The sequence below is a fragment of the Saccostrea cucullata genome, unplaced genomic scaffold (assembly GCF_032062105.1).
Source record: "Saccostrea cucullata isolate Sc308-1 unplaced genomic scaffold, CSIRO_AGI_Scuc_v1 ctg4181, whole genome shotgun sequence".
Lineage (NCBI taxonomy): Eukaryota > Metazoa > Mollusca > Bivalvia > Ostreida > Ostreidae > Saccostrea > Saccostrea cuccullata.
In genome coordinates this window covers 24,066-50,019 of record NW_026932011.1, presented here as the reverse complement: position 1 = coordinate 50,019, position 25,954 = coordinate 24,066, and the positions used below count along the sequence as shown (strand labels likewise).

The 25,954-nt window shown below is 34.3% G+C and overlaps 2 protein-coding genes across 2 annotated transcripts; one reads left to right on the top strand and one right to left on the bottom strand.

Moving 5' to 3' along the window:
* Positions 1–165: 165 nt before the first annotated feature.
* Positions 166–17,206, bottom strand: LOC134234254 (uncharacterized; the record flags this gene model as incomplete). The annotated part of the gene is made up of 16 exons (XM_062716305.1): positions 16,968–17,206; positions 16,646–16,804; positions 15,583–15,630; positions 15,332–15,408; positions 14,876–14,930; positions 10,151–10,331; positions 8,707–8,819; positions 7,735–7,842; positions 7,386–7,430; positions 4,923–5,108; positions 4,688–4,735; positions 4,164–4,240; positions 2,858–2,912; positions 2,499–2,679; positions 1,571–1,677; positions 166–285 (listed from the first exon to the last, which is right to left on the bottom strand). Coding segments are annotated over exons 1-16 (1,599 nt in total), but the record flags the coding sequence as incomplete, so codon positions are not given.
* A 154-nt stretch (positions 17,207–17,360) lies between these two features.
* LOC134234255 (acetyl-CoA acetyltransferase B, mitochondrial-like) lies at positions 17,361–25,311 on the top strand. Its single transcript, XM_062716306.1, has 13 exons — positions 17,361–17,436; positions 18,448–18,501; positions 18,717–18,834; positions 19,522–19,617; positions 19,809–19,909; positions 20,425–20,517; positions 20,688–20,738; positions 20,949–21,102; positions 21,308–21,397; positions 21,877–21,990; positions 22,235–22,299; positions 22,661–22,818; positions 24,147–25,311. The coding sequence occupies exons 1-13, from the start codon at positions 17,404–17,406 to the stop codon at positions 24,265–24,267; spliced, it is 1,248 nt and encodes a 415-aa protein (XP_062572290.1). The 5' UTR covers positions 17,361–17,403; the 3' UTR covers positions 24,268–25,311.
* The last annotated feature ends 643 nt before the right edge of the window (positions 25,312–25,954 follow it).

The window sequence follows — 25,954 nt, the reverse complement described above, 5'->3', positions numbered from 1 at the left end:
TGTCTAGTAATTCAGGGGGCCCAGGTTCAAATCTGGTCTGGTCTATCGGATTTTTCTTGTTTGATTACAGTAAATATTACTAACAGAGTCAGTAGCATGTAACCTTATCCAGTGTTTAGGCCAGAGGTATAAATAGCACATGAAAAGTTAACTAAGGTGAGATACAATTTGACTTACTTCCATCATCTTTGCGTGGTCGATATTCACGGACCACAGATTTTTTGGACTCACTCTAAATCTGTGTTCTGGAAGCTTCAGTTCATAAGTCTCATAAGCCAGTCGCATCTGTCAAAAGTAACAATTCATTCTCAGTCTATGGTCAACAATCATGACATCCAAAAAAGTTTGGACTTTCAAAGGCGATAGTCTGCATGACAATTTCAAAAACAAAACATCTCTCTTAAAAATTTGCTCAAGATGTTCTCAAAAATGTAAAGATAAAAGAATGGCATGATTAATCATTCATAAAATTTTGCACTCTCTTATAATTTCCTTTTGGAAAAGCAAACTTACATGATCAGAATTTGATTGTTTTTTTATTCACAGGTTCTTGTTGAAAACACTTAGTGCACATTAGATATGATACAGGTAATCTCCCATGACACGTCATTTCAAAATGCACCTTCACAAAATATGTATGTCAGAGTATATGTCTAAATATTGCTATGCATGGTCAGTTAAATTGCAATATATCAACATTCACATATGTAGCTTTTTTTTTTTTTTATTATTATTTTTATCATGACAGCTGGAAGTGTTATTTAAAATCTATTCTTTCTATTTCGTTTTAAAATAAATGAATTTTATAAAAACATTTGTAATCAACATAAAAACTTAAGAATTTTGTAAACCAGCTCCTGCTAGGAATAAAATCTCTTCACCCTCTCCCTAAATTCCTCCTTTTTCGGTCATATATTGCACTTCTTTTGTATTAATCTGATATTAATTAAAACAGAATGGCAGAAGTATAAAATGACAAGAGTTTTGCCCCTTTATCAGGGTTCGACACTAACGGTAGCCCGCAGGCCCGGGACAACTGAATATTGAGGTTGGGCTACCAAACATGCCCTGCAGGGCTACTAAGAATTTTACTAAATACTCACTCAGAGCAACAAAAATAATTATAAATTACACACAATGTATCTAATAATTATTAAATCTCTTTTCAAACGTTTTATCATCATAATATTAATTATTATTTTTTTTTGTATGTCAAAATTTAAAGGTGATTTGAAATATCCTTAATGATTATATATGTGGACTTTTTCAAATAGAAGAATGTCTAAGATACAGTCATAGAGTGGCATATAATTTCTACCCAAAATACAGCCAGAATGCAGGATTTGGCATCTCTATTTTCAAAATTTTCCGGGGGAGGCCCCCCGTACCCCCACCAGCAGGAGGGGGAAACCCCCTCCCGCACCTACCACCCTCATCGCTTCGCGACTAGGCCAGCAGCCTTCGACTGCTGGACAACTAATACATGAACAGAACTAGTTGAAATTCAAAATGACTAGCCCTGCTGACAACTATGGTTTAAAAGTTAGTGTCGATCCCTGTTTATACACACCTGTTGAGCACATTGCCTGTAATCCATCATTCCTACAGCAGTGCCTAGGCCTGGACACAGCACACTCCTGATCTCATTACCGGGGTTCCTCACGTTGTGTCTCTGTACTAATCAACAGTTTATAAAATAAAGTTTAACATTTTAGTAATAAATAATTCAGTTAACATTATGTTGAGAAAAACTTGATTGCAAAAATACATGAATTAAATAACAAATAGTTAACCGAAATTTACACATAAGGTCCGTAATTATAAAAAGAGGATATATTACCCAATATTTTGTAGCTAGATATGGATATAGAAATTATTTGAGTTTTAGACAGTAGTCCATTTGAGTATATTCTTTATAACACTCTTTGTGGAGTAGAGAAAATAGAGATTTGCTGCAGTTTTTATAGTTTCACCATTTCAATAGTGAAAATATCACCAGAAAAAATACATTTTTATTCAAAGGATAAATTACTGTAGGTAAATTACTGTTGAAAAGGTAAAGGGTTATATTTGTATTGTTTTTAAATTTTCACAATAATTAATAATTAAAAAAAAGATATTATACATTGAATATGCATGTATTCCCCATTATTATAATACAAAATACATGGACCCCTAATCTGGATCAACAAACACAAAAATGTCCCTGTCATATTATTCTTCATTATTCCCTTGAAGCAGAGTTGGAGGATTATGAGATATAGTAACATGCTTGTGTGTCTGTGAGTGGGAAAATTAGTTTGTCCTTTGTGTGAAACTGAAGTGTCATAATTTATATGGTGACTGATGTCAAATGCTTCCTTGATATTCTCTTTGGGAGGGGATGCTCCACTTAATGATGTCCTTGTAACTACTTTATAACTAATCTGCTGTTATTAAAAGAAAGACTCTTTTGTTTACAAAGTTGAGTAAAATTAAGATTATTTTTATATATTTACCAGCTAATATGACAGCTCTAAATGCCAAATAAGCATTCACTGTGTTTTCTACACTCTGAGGTACCCTCATAGTTGGGGCTGATATCAGGTATTTAATGGGGATTTCCTCATTACACCCCTTTAGATCCTCCTCTTTAGGGGGCACCTGCTCAGCATATGCTGGAATAATTACAGCATGTCCCTGAAATCAAGACAAAATACATGTAGGAACAACTCTTTTTTATTACAGGACAACACCAACTGAGATGTAAAAATATGGGAACCTTGATATTGTGAAACAATTAAGTTTTTCAAGACTTAGATATTTTTTATCTAAAAGACTTGCATACGTATGACACATCATAAAATAACAAACTTACAACTAAAATTTCTCCATCATGTTCTTCTCGAATTACTTTCTGTAAGCGTTCCTGCCTATGAAATATGAAATTATAATTGATAACATAAATTACTGAATGAATGTGATTTGGATTAAAGGAGAATAAAATACAGACATACTGCAGCAGCTGATGCTGACAAAGAATCTGAATTCTTTAAATTCTCAAGTGCAAAAAATGAAATCTTATTTTAAAAAAGTTCAGCCCGAAGGAAAATACTTTTTAAGCAACTTAATCAATTTTTATGTGCCTGGATCGATAGATCCTGGGCGTATATTGTTTTTGTCCTGTCTGTTTGTCTGTTTATCTGTTTGTCTGCTTATCTGTCTGTTGTCAACTTTAACCTTCGCCATAACTTTTGAACCATGAGAGATAGAGACTTCATATTTGGTATGCATACTCCACTAATTGAGTTCTTTCAAATGACACCAAGGTCAATGACCTTGTGACCTTGATTGTGACCTATATGCTAAATATAGCTTTTTCAAACTTTTGCCATTACTTTATACCATTGAAGATAGAGATTTCATGTTTGGTTTGCATACTCCACTAATTAAGTTCTTTCAAATGACACCAAGGTCAATGTCCTTGTGACCTTGACTGACCTATACTGTAGATTCCTTATTTTTCGCGAGTACTTATTTCCGCGAATGGGCTCTTCAACGTCAAATCGCGGGAATACTGTAGAATTACTTTTTTCCGCGTGGTATTAATTTACGCTATGTACGCGGTTACAAATTTTCCGCGGAAATTTGTCGAAGCGTACTTAATGTAAATGTAAGGCATAAAGTGACAGTCTGAGAAATCCGCGTAATTTTCTACCCGCGTATTAAACTGAAATTGAGATTCCGCGGAATTATGACCCCGTGGAAAAAAGTACGTCTACAGTAATAATTCGCGAATGGACAGTTGGTCAAGAGATTTTTCATAGATTTCAGCACCATAAAAATAAAGGCGAGTAATTTCATTTAGTGTTTGGTGCTTCTCGCGAAATTACGCGATAATTAATTCCACGCGTATATTTAGGAATCTACAGTATGCTAAAAATAGCTTTTTCGAACTTTGTTGCCGCCTGGTGCATAGTGTTTCACAAACACATCTTGTTAAATGAACTTTTACTTTAAAACTCAGATAAAACATAAATGATCAAGTCATTAATGCATAGTGAGTGACAGAGGCAGATACAGGGTAACACTAATGTCTCAATGTTTTCTCATAAAATGGTGTATATACTTTTCTCACAGCAATTAAAAATCAAATGTAGAAATATTTTTGAAAAATGACTTACATTTGCCACCCAAAGTGCCTGGAGTACACCATGTCAATTCCTCCATCCATAAAACCAAAACTATTGGCAGGGGACACCTGAAGTTGATACAACAGATTGAAACAAAATACTGTGAACCAACTTTTATTCACATGTGAGATATACTGGGGAGTTTTGCAACCTACTTCAAGTTGAGAATATTAATCACCACGAACCATTTAGTTTGCTTAAATTGTTTTTGTAGAAAATGTTAATTTCCTTATTCATGAAAATTAATCGTCGCAGATTGATTTCAAACTGACGAATTGCAAATAAAAGATGATGCGAATAATAGTTGGTTTACAGTAATTTTAGAATATGGTAATGTCCTGACATTATCATTTTAATGATAGATCATTCCATCAAGCTAGGGTGATCTATACAGACCTCTGACTACATGCATGGCTGTTGGTTAGACATACAAGTACATTAAGACAATAAATATGTCAATCTTATCACTATTATCTTAGTGAGGATAATCTAATAGGTCAGAGGATTATACTAACTATGGCATGAGCAGCTGGGGCGTCTTTAAAAATATCACCACAGGAAATCTGTCAATAAGAAAATAGATTAATTAATATTAAATGCAATCAAAAACTTCATTACTTAATCTGATAAAGTGTGGGAATATTACATATATGAGAATTCTTTTTCGTAATTCAAAAATCATGCATAGACTTTTTTTTTAGGGGGGGGGGGTTAATATCAAATCAGTATAGTAACAAATAACTAACTTACTTGAACATTTTTATACGAGCTAGGGAAGGTAGACTTCCAGGCATTGACCATTCCTTGTTCTATGTCTCTCAATATGTAGACAACTGGACATTCTGCAGCGGCATCCTCTACTTTCACTTTGTCCTCTTCTGATTTTTCCGAAGGGGCCTGTGCCTGCTGATTCATTTTATCTTTACGTGAAGAGTGAAAAAATAGTTACATTTACACTACCTTAATTGTCAAGATAAATATATAGGTATGACATCATTTCCAACTTTATTTGAAACTCTATTTTAATCACACAGCAACAATGACAACAACGTAAACGGGTGCTAGACAACTCGGTACTAAACTGTTTCGTGCATTTTTTTTGTGTGTGTGAAAAATGCTAATTTGACTTATTTATTTCAAGGATAACCACAATGTTTATTTTTTTTTTTAAAAATTCACTCAAATTTATTCTAATTTAAATATGTGAAAAATAATGGCTAGGTATACAAGAGGCCCATGGGCTCATCACTAACCTGAGTGGCTGGCCCTGCTCTCTTCTTCAGATTCCTCCTTGTAATATCGATCTATTTTGGTCCCATCCTCCATGGGGGTCATGAATTGAACAATTTAGAATATACAGTACCCTAGGATGCTTTCACACCACACCCTAGCTGCTTGGTATGTATTAAAACAATCATTGTACTCATAAGCTATGTATATTAATATACCGACCCCTCAGCCAACGTGTCAATAATTTTGGACCGACCCGTCAACCTTCACGGGTCAAGGTGTCATTGGGCCGAGATGTCTGTCTTCCATTATACCTTAGCATAAGCTCCAAGTGATTCTCTCTTACAACTGAGTGACATGCAAAATTTAATAATGAATGAAGAATTTAATAATTTTTCAGCCAGTCACCTTCATCTTTCTGCAATGACCTTTGGTCAATGTCAGGACACATTAACAATCTCTGTACTACTATATAGTAAACATAATGATTGATCGAGCTTTAATTAATTCAGAGTTTCTCCATAAATAAGATATAGCCCGGAGAAGTTTGCAGGGACAGACATGCAGGTGGAGGGAAAGACATGCAAGCAGACAAGCAGTGATTTATACTCGCCTATAAGTCAGTTGCTTTTTTTTATCGTTATTTTGATTCGCATGAAAATTTCAAGTAAATCCACTAAAGTTTTAACCTGGTATTAATTAATATTTTTCGAAATGACACCAACATGAGTGTCTATGATCTCTTCATTACAGTCAAGGTCTGAAAAAGAACTGCACACTTCAGAATTCTGTATCCTTTACCAAGCATTGTGAGTTTGTTTCAGGGCAGGTAATTCTCATGTCATATTTGCCTCTTCTGTGCTAAGTATTTTTCCTATTATAGAGCTAGTACCCAGAAATGTAGTGGAACAGAGAGGTATACATGGTAAACATGGGGATTTCTTTGTAAAATATTACCTCATATTCCTCCACCCTTTAAGAAACAACATCATGATAAACAAAGAGAAAACAAATACATGTAGTAAAAACAAAGCTTTATTTTGGGGGTGATAGTCATCAAACAATCCATTTTCAAATATGAAATTACACATGTATTTTGAATCATCACGTTATACATCTACAAGTATAAAATGTTGCAAAGTGGGCTAACTTTAGTTAATTTCAGTTTAAATTTCTTGATACTGGTAACTTGCTTAAGGTAAGTCTAAAATGAACATCATCAAATAATTCTGATTCAATGAGTAATAGTGTATGGAGTTCAATAAGAATTAATTTATCAACATTATTTTTATCACATGTAGAATCATCATTGTTTGTGGGCTAATCAATGTTCCTGGATTTTGTGGTCACCCTACCCAATAATTTACATTTCCACACATGATTATTTCATCAATGTATCGATTTATTGGACCTTCTGTATACAGGAATTACCCACAAAATTGTCCCCAAGAACCAATAAAACTTTGCTTAATAATCAACAAACATTGATGCCCAAGACTTAAAATGTAGTGTATTCCAAGATAATTTCTGAATTATGAGAATTCACAGTTCAGGTGGCAGTTATTACTATAGAATTTACAAGCATAATAACAGTACTCACAATAAAATAAAGCATTAACAATGAATGTTCATTAAAAATGTGCTAAAGGGAGGTAACTCATTGTTTTTGTTAAAAGAACTATTCTAGACAAATAATCAAATATACGTACCAAACCAAATCAAGGTACTAAAATATCTCTAAGAATGAAAGCTGTTACTATTTCACATAATATATCACATAAATTATAATACTTGCTCAGAACTATGTTAAATAATTATTGATGATGTCAGTTCCTTAAAGAAAATTTTAACAAAAAATATACTTTTTGCTTCTGGGCATGTATAATTTGGTCAGATATTGTTTTTTTTGCCACTGAATAGATATTTATTGTTTCTTTATAGTTGTATCCATATTTTATCTTCTAGATGTCAATATTTAAAAGCTTGGTTAGAATCTGGCAATGGTGATGCATCATGTTCATCTGCAATCTGTTGATTAAAAAAAATTCAGTTATTCACATGCCACATGACCCATAAAAATTGAAATCAAGAAAGCTTCTAAAAATCAAAATTATTGGATCTGATTAGAGTTATGAATTGAATCAGATTGAGACAAACAGCAAGTCAAGTTTTTATTCTACAAACATGACCATGCACTGTTTGTCAAACAATTAAGAGAATTTGGTTACACAGTATGATTCATTTTATACAACAAAACATTTGGCTCAGGTGAGCTAATAACAGTTTTAAGCTGATTTAATCAAGACAGAGAATCTATATAGAGCTGAATCACCTCCACCATCTTTGTCTGATCAATGTTCATGGACCACAGACTCTCTGGACACACTCTAAACCTGTGTTCTGGAAGCTTCAGTTCATGTGTCTCATAAGCCAAACACATCTAAAAAAGAAATCATTTCATATGATAACAAGTATCAGTAACTGTTTCTTAGTTCTTTTTTTTTACCTTTAAGGCAGGATTTGCATGACAACTATATACATTTACTGGAGAAAATGCGTTCCCATTTAATATTCACCCTGCATGCAGTATTTCATCAAAGATTTTTTTCATCATAAACCCCAGTAGTTATTTTAAATTTTGATGTGATTTAAGGGCTCACTACAGGTGCACTTTCCTTGGCCCTGGTGTTCTTTAGGAGAGCATTTTTTCCCATCTGAGCCAAAGAATCAAAATGGAAAATTTTATCCATTGTCTAAGATTGCTGGCATCACCATCATCATCATTGTAAACTTTTTATTATCATCTTCTATAAAACCAAAGACCTAATTTCAATCAAACTCTGGTGAAGAGAATCAATTCAACTTTATTCAAATTAAAGGTCCTAACCTCTTTCATGGAGAAATTATAGTTATGCATTAGTGAAAATAAAATGGATTCATTTAAAATTTTCTTTTAAGAAACCATTGAGGCAGAAAAGATAAAACATATGTGAAGGCATCCTAACATAGTGGTTGGAATTGGTTCTGTGATTCCAGAGAAGAAGTTGAAATAGTTAACATGTTTATCCATGTTTAAAGTATATAAAGTGCTTCATGTCACCTTAGTGTTCAGGTTAGCCTTGTGGCCCATGAGCCTAAAGCAAAAGTCTAATTCCCTTTGTTAAAGGTCAACTTTTCTGCAAAATCCAGCCAGTAACATCTTATATCTTAACATTCTCTTTTGCATTGTCCTTTATTGTACAATCAGACAAAATAGCAAAATAACAGAATGACAAGAGTACCCTCCCTTTATACAGATACATACCCGTTGTGCACATTGTTTGTACTGATGATCCATCATTCCTAACGTGGTCCCCATACCTGGACACAGCACACTGAAAATCTTGTCATCAGGGTTCTTCTTATTGTGTTTCTGTACTATAAATAGTTCAAACATCTTTTTTTTTAATAAAATACCTAATCTTAAAATATTAATAAGGACTACCTGGTATTCAATAAAATGTTCTGTACAGATAGTTAGCATTTGGTAAATCAGATATATGAGGGTTGTTCAAAAATTTCGTGGATGCTGTCAATCTTCATTATATTACTCACTAGAAATTTGAAATAAGCACAATATAATATGCAAAAATATTTGTTTTGTTGATGTGTGAAGTTTCATTCCATTCGATTTCACAGAAATCAATTTATTTAATTTTAAATTCAACATGTTTTGTACCCATGGAGCACACTTAACGGCAATGTAACGTCAAAACTTAGCGTCAAGAATGTCTTAAAAAAAAAAACAAACTATCCTTATACATTTCACACAGTGTTATCCAATTTCCACTCATTAAAAACTTTTTTCTAATAATTGACATTTATTTTTTAACAATTGTTCTCGATGTATAATTTTCTTGTTGAGGTTTTAATTTCTTTCATTACTTAACTCAGCATTCACAGGATAAGCAATTCTGAAGCGCCTATGTTTTTCCCTGACGTTCCAACTTTTTAAAGTTTTTGTTCAGATTTTTACAGTGAAACGGTTTCTTCACAGATTGTCCTCATCCGATACAGAGTCTTTGTCACTCAAATACTGCCTGTACTATCTGTTCACATATGCACAACTCGCTTGTGACATATTATTTTTATTCCTCCAGCATTTTAAGAGTTTATTCAAGATTTTTCCTGAGTAAAACACAAAATTGCATCATTATCTGCTGCTCCGTGACGTTCTAAAACATCGTTTTTGTAATTTTCAACACGATCTACCTATCTTCTCAAGTTGATTTCTTTTCAACAAAGCAAAATATCAAGCCATAATTTGGAATACAAATCGATGTGACAATTCTTAATTTGAATTTCTTAAGGTTGCTTTTTGTTTTTGTTCCATTTTCACTGAGAATATGACTACAGACATTATTTAGTGTATTGTTTGTAACTTACTAAATTTTGACCTGCTCTGCGACCCGATTTTTGCATTTTTTAAATCTTAGATAAGATTTGAATAAATCATGATATTTAATAAAAATTCATACAAATCATTTGAATTTATTGTTAAATTATTCATACCAAATTTGGATAACATATGACATCAAATAAAAAAGATATGACAGAAATCCACAAACTTAGTTTTCAAACAACCCTCATATATGGTATCCAATGTACAATTACATATTATATACATAGTTTTATCAGTCAAAATTAATATTTAGATAAATTTCCTATCACTTGACATAGGGTTAAGTAAAATTACTAATAAGATTTACCTGCTAAAATGACAGCTCTAAATGCCAAATACGCATTCACTGTTTTTTCTACACACTGGGACACCCTCATGGCTGGGGCTGAAATCAGGTACTTGATGGGGATTTCCTCATTACACCCCTTTAGATCCTCCTCTTTAGGGGGCACCTGCTCATCATAGGCTGGAATAATTACAGCTTGCCCCTGAAATCAAGACATAACGGTAAGTCTTCTATTAACAAGAATAACAAATAATAGTTAAAGCTGAACACAACTCATAAATAGGCATACGCCATTTTCAATATTTCTGTCTATGATACATCAACACCAGGGGATATTCTTCAGATTCATCACACCTGACTGCTTTATTGTCACTGGTATCGGCATGGAATGGCGACCCGTGTTCGTGCTGGTAATCTTGCATTTCCTTTGTTTACATTTTATTGCAGTTATGAGTGCATGTATCTGTGTTTGTTTGTATGCTGCACTGACCTGTGCAACTATAATTGTAAGTTTCTTTGGTATCTTACTTTCCCGCATTAGATGAAGTATACATTATTATTGTGACATTGTCGCTACCAAGTATTGTATAGCATACGTCCGTCTACACAGTCTACTGATTACACTGAGACATGACAAAGTCCTGCCCTTTATATAGGGGTCTGCAGGTATATAGCGATTCTCCGAACAAAAATGGCGGACACATTCCTTTTACGAATCGTGTCCAGCTTTATCATAATACAAAGAATAATCTCCTCCTCACAATATAAGTGTAGTGTAGCTACAGAGCTCTACGAAGAGATTCCATTTTTAACTGAATGCTAGCCTGAAGCATCTTGAACAAGTATTTTGCCTAGGAGCTAGACTTTCTGCTATGATCTTGAATGCAGCACTGGTAAGACAACCTCAACCTTTTGACTTCAAAGCAATATTCCTTTAGTCATAGGGAGTTATGATATTTTAAAAATAAAGTGTATGCAAAATCTAAAAAAAAATTTAACGTATCAATGAAAAGCCTTTCATGAAATATACTGCAGTATTAATTTTTGACCTCTACCTTATTACCTCAAAACCTCCACACAAGTTTTCTTAAGGGTTTTATTGCTAAAACACAAAAACTTTTTGAGGTATCATATGGAAACCATAGTGTAACAGACAGACAGTCTAAATCCTTAATCCTATATTTTAGTGAAAGTAGTGAACAAAAACCAATTGTACGAAAGTGAAACAATGACTACCTGCATTTTCAATTGCTTAAAATGATAATTCATGATTTACCATACCCAGTTAAAGTTTTTAAAGTTATTTGATTTTAGTGGATAAAATAAAACAAGATGTGTTTGTGAAACACTTATGCCCCTGTATGGCAGCTTATGCCAAGGATTGAAGTTTCTCATATGCAAGTCAAACTCCAAAGGTCAAGGTCAAAAGATCAAAATTGTTAGTATCCAAAGAAAGGTCTTGTCACAAAGAATACAGGAATCTGTATGAAAGCCCTAAATGCTAAATGTTCAAAAGTTATGGCCAAGTTTAAAGTTTTCTAAAAGTGAGTCTGAAAAAAAACCTCAAAGGTCAAGGTCAAAAATATTTATAACCTGGTTCTCATCAAAAGGTCTTGTCACAATGAATGCAAATGTAGAGTCTAAAAGCCCTAGCACCTACTGTTCAAAAGTTTTGGCCAAGGTTAAAGTGTCGTAATCTTAAAGTGTATCAAACTCCAAAGTCAATGTCAGAAGGTCAAATTTGGTGGTACCCAAAGAAAGGTCTTGTCACAAGAAATACACCTGTGAAATATGAAAGCTGTAGCCCCATCCAATCAAAAGTTAAGGGCAAGGTTAGAGTTTATGTGGAAAAACATGCAGACAAATGGATGGATGGGGGAACAAGAGGCCCAGGGGCCACAGCGCTCACCTGAGCACATCAGGCTTGAATTTACTCCACCCCCCCTCCAGGCGTTCATCATTTGAACAAACTAGAATCTACACTACCTGAGGATGATTCCATATAAATATCACAAATCATAGCTCTGAAGTACTTGAAAAGAAGATTTTAAAAGGTTTCCCTATATATCCCTATGTAAAACTTGGGTCGGCCATTTTGGCCCCACCTTTGCCCCGGGGGGTCACGATTTGAACAAACTTAAATCTGCTCTACCTGAGGATGATTCCACATGAGTTTCATCTTTCCTGGCCCAGTGGTTCTGGAGAAAAAGATTTTTAAAGATTTTTCCTATATATTCCTATGTAAAACTTGGGTCAGCCATTTTGGCCCCACCCTAGCCCCGGGGGTCATGATTTGAACAAACTTGAATCCACACTACCTGAGGATGCTTCCACATGAGTTTCATCTTTCCTGGTCCAGTGGTTCTGAAGAAAAATATTTTTTTAAAGATTTTTCCTATATATTCCTATGTAAAACTAGGGTCGGCCATTTTGGCCCCACCTTTGCCCCGGGGGGTCATGATTTGAACAAACTTAAATCTGCTCTACCTGAGGATGATTCCACATGAGTTTCATCTTTCCTGGCCCAGTGGTTCTGGAGAAAAAGATTTTTAAAGATTTTTCCTATATATTCCTATGTAAAACTTGGGTCGGCCATTTTGGCCCCACCCTAGCCCCGGGGGTCATGATTTGAACAAACTTGAATCCACACTACCTGAGGATGCTTCCACATGAGTTTCATCTTTCCTGGCCCAGTGGTACTGGAGAAGAAGATTTTTAAAGATTTTTCCTATGTATTCCTATGTAAAACTTGGGTCGGCCATTTTGGCCCCACCCTTGCCCCGGGGGTCATGATTTGAACAAACTTGAATTTACACTACCTGAGGATGCTTCCACATGAGTTTCATCTTTCCTGGCCCAGCGGTTCTGGAGAAGAAGATTTTTTAAAAATGCCATAAATTTTTCACAAATTCATAATTATCTCCCCTTGGAAGGGGGCGTGGCCCTTCATTTGAACAAACTTGATTCCCCTTCACCCAAGGATACTTTGTGCCAAGTTTGGTTGAAATTGGCCCAGTGGTTCTTGAGAAGAAGATGAAAATGTGAAAAGTTTACGCCGACGCCGACGACGCTGACAACGACGACGACAGACAACGGACAAATTTTGATCAGAAAAGCTCACTTGAGCCTTCGGCTCAGGTGAGCTAAAAACTTTATATGGTACTCCTAAATATTCGATTACGGGGGCATAAAATGATACTAGCAATTTTGATAATTTCATATACATGTATGTACAGTAACTACAGTCCTTTTCAAAACTGAAGGCAAACAATTCACAACTAGGAATGGATTCAGTCCAGCTTGGTGATTCAAACATTTTGTATTTAAACTACATATTATGATTATGAACAGTGACACTGTCAGTACCAAGTACAGGGTGTTTCAGAAAACATGCAACCATTTTGATTGATTAGATTTTACTGGTGTTTCGATCATTACCATGCACCAATATATCTAATTAAAAGTCACAACTTCAAGATTTATTCTTATTAAAATAAAGTTAATACAGCAAATAGATAGTGAATTACAAAAGAAAAAAGAAACTTGTAAAATTTCACTTAGTTAAAAAAATATGCGCTAAATGGCGTCATTTTTGCTGAAAGAATAAAATCTATCCGATGGAAGAAAGTTCTCATTCTATTACAAAGAGTCTATTGGAAATGAATTAGGTTTCATTTTTCAAACTATTTTTGGGTTCTTTTCTCTCTTCTTTTTTTTTTTTTTTTTTTTTTTTTTTTGGGGGGGGGGGGGGGAGTGGGGTGGGGTGGGGGTGGGGGGGTAAACACTTTGACCATTAAATATCCCCACAGGTAAAACTCAAGGGGTGTTAGGTCAGGTGAGTGTGGAGCCCAGTTTAATGGATTTGAAAGAGTTGAATTGTCCTGCTAACATTTGTTCTACCAAGTCCAAGGTTTAAGATTCAAAACGTATTTCAGCATCTGATCTACACTTTACTCACTCAATTTGTTCACAAACTCAGTTATTTTTCAAAAGGATTTCATGTGAGTCTCTGGAACAATGCCTCTTTAGTAACATTCAAAATGTTTTCAAGTGTTCTAATTTTTTTTTAATCTCTCCCCCCCCCCATTTTTCTTTGATCAAGTTTAACTATTCCATTAGCTACAAAATTGAACATATTTATACAACTTCCACTTTATATTGCTATAAGTAAGTTCTTTGCATTCTGTAAACCTTATTTTCATGCATTACTGTAATCAAATGAACTGGTGATATGCTCTGATTAAGCAGAATCGGAATTCCTGATGAATTCAACATTAAAAATGTTGAACTCGCTTTTTTCAGTGATGTCAAATATGACGTCATAATTAATTAAAATGGTAATAATTTTCTAAATTTTTTGATATTGATAAAAACTTTAGCCCTTTTAGCATAATTTTATATAACACTTTCATATGTTCCTGTTTGCATATCAATATGGTGGGGAAAGTAAATGGTTGCATGTTTTCTGAAACACCCTGTATGTTACATTGTGTTCACCACACTCTGATTTTAGATGTGAATGATAAAAATTGGTCAAACATTAAAGTGAAATGCATGTGGACATTAGAAGGAGAGAGAGTTCATTATAGATAGGTTGTGTCAAAAGCTTATATAGAATACCTGTTTACTATAGTATAAACAATAGACTTTGGAGTATGACAAGAGTTATCACCCTTGTCATAAGCCTTGCCCTCTGTCTCTTTTAAAACAGGAAACGTGTACACGACATAAAACTTATAAACTTACAACTAAAAGTTCACCATCATGCTCTTCTCGAATTACTTTTTGTAAGCGTTCCTGCCTGTGAATTACAACATACCAACTCATACAGAAAGATGTATAGAAAATATAAAATAAGCATGATTATATAATCTGGGTATGATATTTAAATGTATGTGATTTGTGTATTATGGATAATATATATGCCATACATACCCCCTCCCTCAATCCCCCAAGAACTTTTTATACTTTGGTGAGGGGTCTATTAACCACTGGATCCAGGGGAATAAGAGACTGGATTTTGTCTGACATTTTCCGTAGTGAGTCCTTAATATAATTCTGTTAGTTCTAGATCTGTCTCTTTCTTTCTCTTTATATGTTTCTAAAGGCATGTGCATTTTTGTTTAACATTGGTATTTTTTTCTGAATACAGTGTTTTTGTTTATAGGAAAAAAATGTTACCCCCAGTAATTTATGACTTACATTTGCCATCCAAAGTGCCTGGAGTACACCATGTCAATTCCTATGTCCATAAAACCAAAACTATTTGTTGAGGACACCTCAAATAAATAAGAGTAGTATTGTCAATAACTATGTATTTCAATTTGTCACTGATACCATTAAATGAAAAAAATTCTTAATTTAAACTAATTTTTCAATAATTCAAAGCTGCTGCTTAAATGTGAACAGCTACTATTAGAGAATGCAGAAGAAATATAAAAATATACTCTTACTAAGGCATGGGCAGCAGGGGCCTCATTAAAAATATCACCACAGGAAATCTGTTACCAAAAAAAAAAAAAAAGATAAAATTTGATAATACCAAAGCAATTTTAATGCTCAAAAATCAAAGTGTAGAGACCCATGGGCCAAATCGCTCACCTGAGCAACTTTGGCTATTCTAGCTGATCTTAAACAGATCCTCCCAACTGGAATATAAACTGTGACCCCCAGGGGTCATGATTTGGAAAATTTTTGTCTTTTCTTGATTTTCCCCCCTTGGAAGGGGACTTGGTCCTTCATTTTAATAATTCAAATTCCCCTTCACCCATGGATGCTGTTACAGCAAATTTAACATTGTACGAAACCTTTTTTCCGGATTTAGTTTGAGTGTTAGATTTTTCCGGATTTAGTTCCAATATTATAATTTTCGCGGGAGCACGAGATTTTTACAACTGTAGAAATTGTTTACCAGTGTTTACTAGTCACTGTGCTGATTTATCATGTTTGTTTCAACTTTTCCATGAGAGAAAACTTCTAAGTTGTAAATCACATCACATCATATGTCATACCATCTTACATCATGTTCCTGTCACTGGAACTAAATAAAGGATGTGCATTTACAAAGGGAGTTAACTTCTCTATGAACTTACTTGATGATAGTCAGTACAGATGCTTTGTATCAAAGTTTGAAATTGGCCCAGTGATTCTAATGAGAAGAAAATGAAAATGTGAAAAGTTTACAGACTGGCGGACAGACAGACAGACAACAGACATTCAGTTGATCAGAAAAGCTCACTTGAGCTTTCACCTCAGGTGAGCTAAAAAAATTTAAAATTATGTTATAACAATATAATCTTGATGAAAATTTACATAATATTGTTACTGTACCCTACATGTATCTACATGTATATATATGTATGTAAAGGTAGATTCCATCGTATATAAAGGGCCCAGTCCAAGGGGTTCCTATCGACTGAACATTGGCCAAGTGGGCTCCAGTGGCCGGCCGGAACAGATAAATCATTTTCATGTGACCCAATAAATTACAATTACAGAAGACAAAGTTTGACTTACTTGAACATTTTTATAGGCGTCAGGAAACACAGACTTCCATGCGTTCACCATTCCTTGCTCTATGTCCCTCAGTATATAGTCAACCTTTGTGTGGCATCCTGCTGCTGCAACGTCTACTTTCACTTTGTCCCCCTCCAACCTCCTACAGGGAACCTGTAACTGTTGAACACATTTTACATTTCCGCAATTCAGAGTCAGAAAATATACTACACAAACAACCGACTCGGCTCATAATTTAATTTATATCTATGCAGTTGTCATTAGTTACTGCAAAAATAATTTTAAAACTTCAATCTACATCAGTACATGCGATAATTCTTACTGAATTCCAGTCTGTAAAATCGAGACTAAAACGTTTCATGTGAATTCTGTCGTGTTGAAACCCCTGCCTGTTTCTAATATCTCACAGTCAGCAATATAGTTCGGGAGATTAAAGAATTATTATGCGATAAATATTTTTACAAAAGCTAGCTTTGGATTAAAAGAGGTTGACCTTCACTTTTTTTTAAAGGCTAAATTACGGTAAGGTATACGTGTCATAAAATAGAAACAAGAACGATTTGTGAAACTAAATGTTATCCGTTATTCGTAAGACCAGAGGCATATTTACTAATTTTTACGAACATTCGACATAATTCAAGTGATTTTCAAAGTCTGAAGCAGTGATTTTCTTAATCAACTTTTCCATTTTCATCTGCTATAAGAAAGTGGCACGAAAAGGCTGTCGTATTATTTGTATCAAAAGTGAAAGGAGAAAAATGGGTCTCAACATCCTATGGAGAAATCCACATGTAATTATGTAATTTTACTTACAATTCTGATTTACATGTTTATTTTGAAGAAATGTGTCTATATAGACTTACATTATAATGTTAATTGCTGTGTTTGCACTGATCTTACTTTAAAAATGAAAAGGGTGTGTGTCCGCTAGCACCAATCAGATGAAGAATCTGTTGAGCAGGTGCTCTTCGACCTATCACCTCGTATGAGTACTATTTCTACCATGTAAATTAGTGTAGCTAGTGTCTCTATTGTTTTTGTAACCCAACTTTTTAAACAATGTATATGACAGTATTATAACAGTTTTCAAGGTCAAAATTTGCAGAGAACTGGAGATATTACTTGTCTGAAAACATCTTGTTTATATCTCAGATATTTGTGCAGTAATTAAGTTATTTATTATGTAACAGGAAAGTTAAAATGTATGGCTGGACTGGGAATTGAACCCGGGACCCCTGCATCACTAGTCAGGTGCTCTTATTTAATTGACTAAGCTATCCAGGCCGATATCCGTAGGGATTTTCCACTCACTTTTGGGAATTGGGCCCAGGCCCTTCGAATTGGGAATTTTACGACAATTTATCACTTCTTGGGAAATTTTATTGTATGATGTTTTTCAAGAAATAAATACTTAAGATGAATAAAAATTGATCTTTTACTTAGTTATTCAGAACTATGAATCAGAGAATTGATCATTATAATAAAGTTTTACCCAAGATTCTTCAAAATTTTGTTCATTTCATTCAAATTTCCAAACTTAAACATGTTTGTATTTTGTGAATTATGTTCAGGTTACCTTCTTGAGTTCTTTTTTTAGAAAATTGAACATAGGCAGTTCATTTTTGGGAAAAATGGAGTGGTTTTGCAATTGGGAATGGGGCCCATATTCGGCCCTACACGGGGTAGTGGAAAATCCTTGTAATTCCATGACCCAATTAAACCATTACAATTATACTGAAGGAAGACAAACTAGTGTGGAATTCTAAATTTTAGAATAATAAAACCTTTAAGTTGTATTTCAGGTCAAGAAGATTGGAGTATTATGTAGACATTTCAGCAAAGTTAGTGTTCTTCATGTAAGTATAACTTTTTAAAACCTGAAATTTATGTGTTGGGACTATTAATTCTTTAATAATTGTTTCATCTTTTTCAAATATTAATTAAATTTTAAAAATAAGCCTTATGTATTAAAATTGGACAGAGATTTGTATGATTCTCATAACCCACACCCTAAAATGTTGTACTTGTGAAATCAGAACGTTACACTTACTATGTAATTCGTAATTAACAGGAGGTGGTTATTGCCAGTGCTGTGAGGACTCCGATTGGTTCGTTTCAGAGTTCTCTGTCGCAGCTAAAGGCCCCTCAGTTAGGTTCTGTCGCTATAGAGGAGGCCATCAACAGAGCAGGTAATAGGGGTGTTAAAACTTGTCCTACTTGTCTAGGACCTCCCTCCCTCTCCCTGTCTGTCTGTCTGTCTCTCCCTCTCTGTCTGTCTGTCTGTCTGTCTGTCTGTCTGTCTGTCTGTCTGTCTGTCTGTCTGTCTGTCTGTCTGTCTGTCTGTCTGTCTGTCTGTCTGTCTGTCTGTCTGTCTGTCTGTCTGTCTGTCTGTCTGTCTGTCTGTCTGTCTGTCTGTCTCTCTCTGTCTGTCTGTCTGTCTCTCTGTCTGTCTGTCTGTCTGTCTCTCCCTCTCTGTCTGTCTGTCTGTCTCTGTCTGTCTGTCTGTCTGTCTGTCTGTCTGTCTCTCTCTCTGTCTGTCTGTCTAGCTGTCTGTCTGTCTCCCTCTCTCTCTCTGTCTGTCTCTCCCTCTCTCTGTCTGTCTGTCTGTCTCTCTCTCTCTCTCAATCTGTCTGTCTGTCTGTCTGTCTCTCTCTCAGTTACTGACTTTGGCAAAGTATGACCTGGCACTATCTTTTATATAAAAGTTATTGAAGGAACTCTGACCACTTCAAATCATCTTTACAAGTTCCAGGGTGATCTAGTCTGTCTTGAGTTCTGGACTACTAAGAAACTAAGTTAACAAACAAAATGTTTAAATATCTGTCACTATAGCATTATAACAAGATTTCTTTTAACATTTCTTTCCTGTGTTATAGGTATTAAGAAAGAGGATGTGGATGAAGTATACATGGGAAATGTTTGTACAGCTATGGAGGGACAGGCGCCTTGTAGACAGGCCACACTGGGAGCAGGTAATGATCGTGTCAAATTTATACAGGTCTTACAATTTACACATAATCTTGAAATCACATTCCTAAAAATCAAAGACATCTTTTTGTCTACTTAGCTCTAAACTGCAAATTCTATATTTAAGAATTTTGTTGTAAGCTACTGAGAAAATAGTTATAAACCTTTTTGATTACAATGTCTTGTTGTTCTGTAGGCCTCCCTCTGTCTGTGCCCACTTCATCTGTGAACAAGGTGTGTGCCTCAGGGATGAAGTCCATCATGTTAGCAGCCCAGAACCTCATGTGTGGACATCAGGTCAGTGTATTTATATTTTCTGACTATTGTAAACCAACTTTCATTTGCGTGCGAGAAATGGTTATAAGTTCCGCAAACAACTGTAAATCACGAATATTAATTGCTATGAACCAATAATTTTGTTTAGATGTTTCCTCAGTCGCGAAAATTAGTTGTTGCGGATTGGTTTCAAATAGAAGAATTGCGAATAAAAGATGATGCGAATAATAGTTGGTTTACAGTACTCCCTGTCATTTGAAAGAAGCAGGAACAATTTAATTACAGAAGATGAACTTGAGAAAAAAATGACCCTATGAACAACTGTTCATAAAATTAAATAGCAAATTGAAACTTTCGCTTTATGAGGAATACTTTTTCTAGTTTCAAAACTTGTCTGACTTCTCATTGTGTTTTCTCAGGTTCTATCAATTAACATTTAGGGACAGTTAAAATTGTCTAGACTTTCAGTGTCCCTTGATCATTAGATGAGTTACATGTTAAACACCTGTTGAACACACCTGTTAATTATTTTACAGGAAGTGATGGTGGCAGGAGGGATGGAGAGTATGTCTAATGTCCCCTACTACATGGCAAGAGGGGCCACACCTTACGGCAAAGTAGAGCTGAAAGTAAGATACTCAAAGGAAGACTCGCATAGACAGTGTGTAAAATGATGTTTATGACATATAAATGTTTCAAAAGTTACAATTTCATTAGTTTACATAGCTGTACATTTGTATTAAACATGTATATTTTTTTTTAGAATATTTTGAAGTAAAACTATCTCTCTTATTAACAGGATGGCATTGTCTTTGATGGGTTGACAGATGCTTATGATCATTGTCACATGGTAGGTTTTCTTCCATGTGCATTTACAAAAATAATAACCTTCAATACTATTGATGCTTTGTTGATCATATTTGAAGCAAATTACTTTTCAAAAGTTTATGTTGAATACTGAGAGTATTATGAGAGTAAGTATAGCATTTTTTATGCATGCTGTTTACAATTACAAATTAATAACTGATGAACATAAAAACCAGTATGTGTTACTTTCTAGGGTAACTGTGCAGAGAACACAGCTTCTAAATATAGCATCTCCAGACAGGAACAGGATGAGTATGCTATCCGTAGTTATAAACTGAGTCAGGCCGCCGCTCAGGAGGGGGTATTCCAGCGGGAAATCACGCCTGTAGAGATACCCCAGAAGAAAGGTCTACCCAGTAACGGGTTTATCACATCTTTAATATCTATTCATGATTTGACAATAAAACATAATATTAAATATACATACAAAACTGAAGAATTTCTGAATATTTCTGAGCTCTCTTTGTATGAAAAAGACATTCTTTGCTTTGAATGCCTTTTACTAGATACAAAAGTTCAAAAAGGTATACCTTAATTATTTTCCCTTTTCAGGAGATCCAAAGGTGGTGACTGAAGATGAAGAGTACAAAAAGGTTAACTTTGACAAATTTGCGTCTTTGAGAGCAGTATTCCAAAAAGATGGTATGTTTTCAACTAAAATAAACCTTTACTTTGCCACAATTGTAGGCAGATTTCAGTCTTTTAATTGTGTACGTGTTTCGAGGGGGAATAACTCTGTCATTTTGCTTTTAAGGAGGCTGGGGGGTCAACAAATTAACAAAAAATTAACCACCAGATATAACTTAAATTTTTAGATATGATATCTTTAGCTGTCAACTATCATTTGACAAAGAAAAATTTCATACATATTAGTTTTAAAGTTTCATTTTTGTTTATTTTTATATGGAGCTCTTCTTCTAAAGGAGATAAAAATAGGTTAAAAATGGCCACGACCACCCAGCCTCTTTAGTGTACAATGTACTTATATTATAAAAGGTCAGAATAAAATGTTAAGAAGAAATTCACAATCAGTGAATGAATTCATAAATTCAAAAGAAGTCTACATGAAATGTTACAAATAAATTCTCAATGAGATAATCTGTTTGTTCTTTGTATAACAGGCACAGTTACTGCTGCCAATGCCAGCACACTAAATGACGGAGCCTGTGCCCTGGTCCTTATGACTGCTACAGCAGCTAACAGGCTGGGGGTCACTCCTCTAGCCAGGATACTGGGTAAGACAAGATAAATTGGAGACAAGGTGGACGGTAAAAAAAGTATCAAAATAACTTGTTATGTTAAGGCTTTCTTCATACAGAAAAGAGATAATAGTCAGCTTCTCTGATTCATAATGACACAATCCAGGTACAGTAATGATATACATGTAAGTTGCATTTAACAACAATGAAAAAGTCTTCAAATTGATAAAGCTCACTCGAAATTCAATTTAAAGGCTGATCTAACATTAATATTTCACAGGTTTTGCTGATGCAGCCAGACATCCAATAGATTTTCCAACTGCTCCAGCACTAGCCATTCCTAAGGTATGCCAAAACTTGAGGGCGCACCTTTAAAAGTCAAAGAAAACCATGCAGATTCATAATTTTACATTCTACAGAAAGATTGGTTCTCTCTTTAATCGTACAAACTACAATATGATTGGTTCCCTCTTTAAGATTGGTTCTCTCTTTAATCGTACAAACTACAATATGATTGGTTCCCTCTTTAACTGTACATTCTACATTATGATTGGTTCCTTCTTTTGTTGTACATACTACAATATGATTGGTTCCCTCTTTTATTATACAATATCATTGGTTCCCTCTTTATTGTACATTCTACAATATGATTGGTTCCCTCAGTCTGTTATTGTACATACTATAATACCATTGGTTCCCTCTTCAGGTGCTGGAGATGACAGGTGTGAAGAAGGAGGATATAGATATGTGGGAGATCAATGAGGCCTTCAGTGTAGTTGTATTGGCTAATGTTAAAGATCTGGACATTGACATGAACAAGGTCAACATCCACGGAGGCGCGGTCAGCATCGGTCATCCCATCGGGTAAGTCAGTTCATCATCATTAAAGATAGAAAATATTAGCAAATTAGAAGAAGAAAATTCAGTTTTGAGTTTATCCTGTTTGAGGCAGTTACTGTAGTCTTCATAGATACATTTGTAAGCCAATGTACATATGAAATTCTTAACGACGTTCGAACCTGATATTTAAAGTCTTAAACTTTTTTTGCCAAGTATATTTTTAGTTTCTACGTACATATCTTAATTAAAATTCAAATCAAAAAATGGGGGTAAATGTGCTTCTTTTGGCGCTACAGTACATTAAATATGACCTTATTGCACTGAAATATGTGTCTTAGTTAAAAATTAATTTTTTGACGTTTTCCCTCCAATATTTTTATCCAATTATAGCATGAAACAAAATGAACTCTTAGTTTGTTTTAAAAAAGACACTTAAAGATTGTGACTAAGAAAAAGTTTAAAATTTCTTTGCATAATCAATTATTTGACCTTTCTGCACTAATAAAAAGTGATTTTTCTGGCATTGAATTAACAAGAAAATTATTTTAAAGTCTTAAACTTTTTCTCATTTGAAGCAAATAGGTCAAATTTATCTTGAATATTTAGAAAAGAACATCAAAAATGGGGGTATATGATGTAAATTTTCAGATATTACTAAAAAAGTGTCAATTTTACGTTAAAATTGGCTCAATTTTTTCCTGGATTTTCAGAATATATTTACTATATTTGTCACACTTTGTTGATAGAATTCATAAGTAATAATTGAATAGATATTTCAGAACCAGCATAATAACACATTTCACTGCAAAAAACAGCTCTGTGTGCAACCAGGATGGAAAAATAGGAATCGAAAATTAACAGTACTGTTATAGTTCAAAATGGAAAAACTGATCATTTTCGTCTAAAAAACCTTCCGCCATGAAATATAGTTCCTAGCTTAATTCTACTTGAATGGAATTTAATCGCGGTTTTTTCCATTGAATATAGTTAAATTTGCACTGTAGAATTCAGATTTAATGTAAGAACTTATAAATGATGCAGAATTTTAGAAATAAAGGACCTGACCAAAATACTCTCAAAATCTCAGGATTGAACGTCCTTAAGAGACAGTTTGATGTACAATTCATAAAGCAGCAAAGTTACTGATCTTAAGAAACGAATACAGTGAAACTTGTCTCTCTGGATGTTTTGTATTCCAGGATCTTTCCTAATGCAAACTTTGAGTCCCAAGTTGTTATTTCAAATGTTTTAAATGTTGTCACATCTGGAAAGCTCTTTGAATCAAGTTATGTTCCGAATAGACAAGTTTTACAGTATAGAATATGTTAATCAAATAATGTGTTCTATATTAGGATGTCAGGAGCCCGAATCACTGGTCACATGGTCCATAGTCTGAAACCCGGCCAGAAGGGGATGGCAGGGATCTGTAATGGAGGGGGAGGGGCATCGGCCATACTCATAGAGAGACTGTAAAATAAACCAACGAAGGGCATCGATATAAAGACTGTGATATCTATAGCAGCTTCTGATTCTCTGGTGTCTGAACAAAGTGGCATCACGAGATTACGATTTTCATGGTACATGTACTGTCATTTTCCTGACACGAGGAAGTGTGAAATATTTTCTTAGAACTTTGATTAATAATAATGTTCATTAAAATCTTTATTTACATATCTCTGAGTATTACATGAAATTTAAGTCAGAATTGATTCCCATAATTTCTGTATGTATGAAATACATTTATACCAAATTTGTCTTTTATTCTTCCTTAAGATAGCCAGTTATGTACTAATGTATTATGTATTAGGAGGGGTGGGGGTGTGTTAGTTACTGTTAGTGCGAATATAGATGTCTTGTGTTGCAAGAATTATAAAGGCTCAATTTAAAGTAGAGTTTGTGCCAGGTAATTCAGATCATTTTTTTGTTTATAGCACAAAGATAAGAGTAAGCTACTAACCTCATGACAAAACAGTACTGTATTGTTATCAGTGTGTATGTTTGTTGAACATTAATTTTGAATGTGCTATTTAATAATACATGTACATATTACATGTACAGCATGATGGTGTTACTAATTTTTATTTGGAAACTTATTCATGCAGAATAGTTTGGTTTGAATTCAAATATTTTTATGGATTGATATTACTGTTATTTCTGTCGTTTAGATGGAGTGCATGTGAATTGTTAGGAAGATTGCACTGTGTCAGGGTAGATAACTCAGTACTGTATTTCGCTAAAGTGTGTACCTTTTAATTCCTGTCCCAGTGTGGAAATGAAGCACTAATCCAGAAGATCATTTGTACATTTATTTTCTCAAGTTTCAAAAATTCACATTTGACAATCAAGATAATTGACAAAAAGAACTAGTACACTATAATATTTTGGATCCCTTGGATTACATTGTGTACGATTTTTGTGGGTTTGTCTGAGCTTTTTCCTGGTGGCTAGTGTGAAGTATAAATGTTTTATACCATACTGTTGTGACTAAATGTATCATTAAATAGGGCATAAACTTGATTGATGATTTATTTTTCTTAATTAATGATAATTACAGTAAAACATGGTTATAGACAACATGCTTATAACAAATTGACACTTACAAGTAAGTGATTTTAATTGCCAGTAACTTCAAAATATAAATGGATATGACAAATTACAAAGCAAAAAAGTATGTCCTGGCACTTTTTTTAACAGCGTGTTTTAATACTGTATGGTTTTAAGTCTTACTGTATCACCCCTACTAATGTGTTTGGAACCTTTTATTTTTCGGTGTTCTGCAAATAATAAAACCCGATGAGTTCAGAGTAGCTCTGGCAGTGGCTCTGGTGAGAGTTAGCGAGACTTCAGCGAGATAGGGTAAATTATTCACGGAAACGAAGCTAGGAAGTGACTAGCACGTGGAGGCATGGTAAACAGAAAAGTTATGTTGCGTTTCAGTTTTCACCACCCTTATCAGCTGATAGTGTCTGTAGAAATGTACTTCAATCAATCGATCTCTTTTACATTCATTCAAACTTAAATAAGTATTCTCTTAGTATGATACAATTTTCTGCAGTCAATCACGAATTAAAATTTCTTTTTGGACAAATATTTTTGCATGGGAACCAGGACTATATTTTTGGCGTCAGATAAGCAAATGAGGCACCAGCATGATTTTAAC

Bases quoted from the DNA above. Each gene is read 5' to 3' on its own strand.
- LOC134234255 (XM_062716306.1), top strand. From the start codon at position 17,404: ATGGGTCTCAACATCCTATGGAGAAATCCACAT. The intron at 18,502-18,716 runs GTAAGTATAACT...CGTAATTAACAG, and splicing joins GCAAAGTTAGTGTTCTTCAT to GAGGTGGTTATTGCCAGTGC. The intron at 21,991-22,234 runs GTAAGACAAGAT...AATATTTCACAG, and splicing joins TCCTCTAGCCAGGATACTGG to GTTTTGCTGATGCAGCCAGA.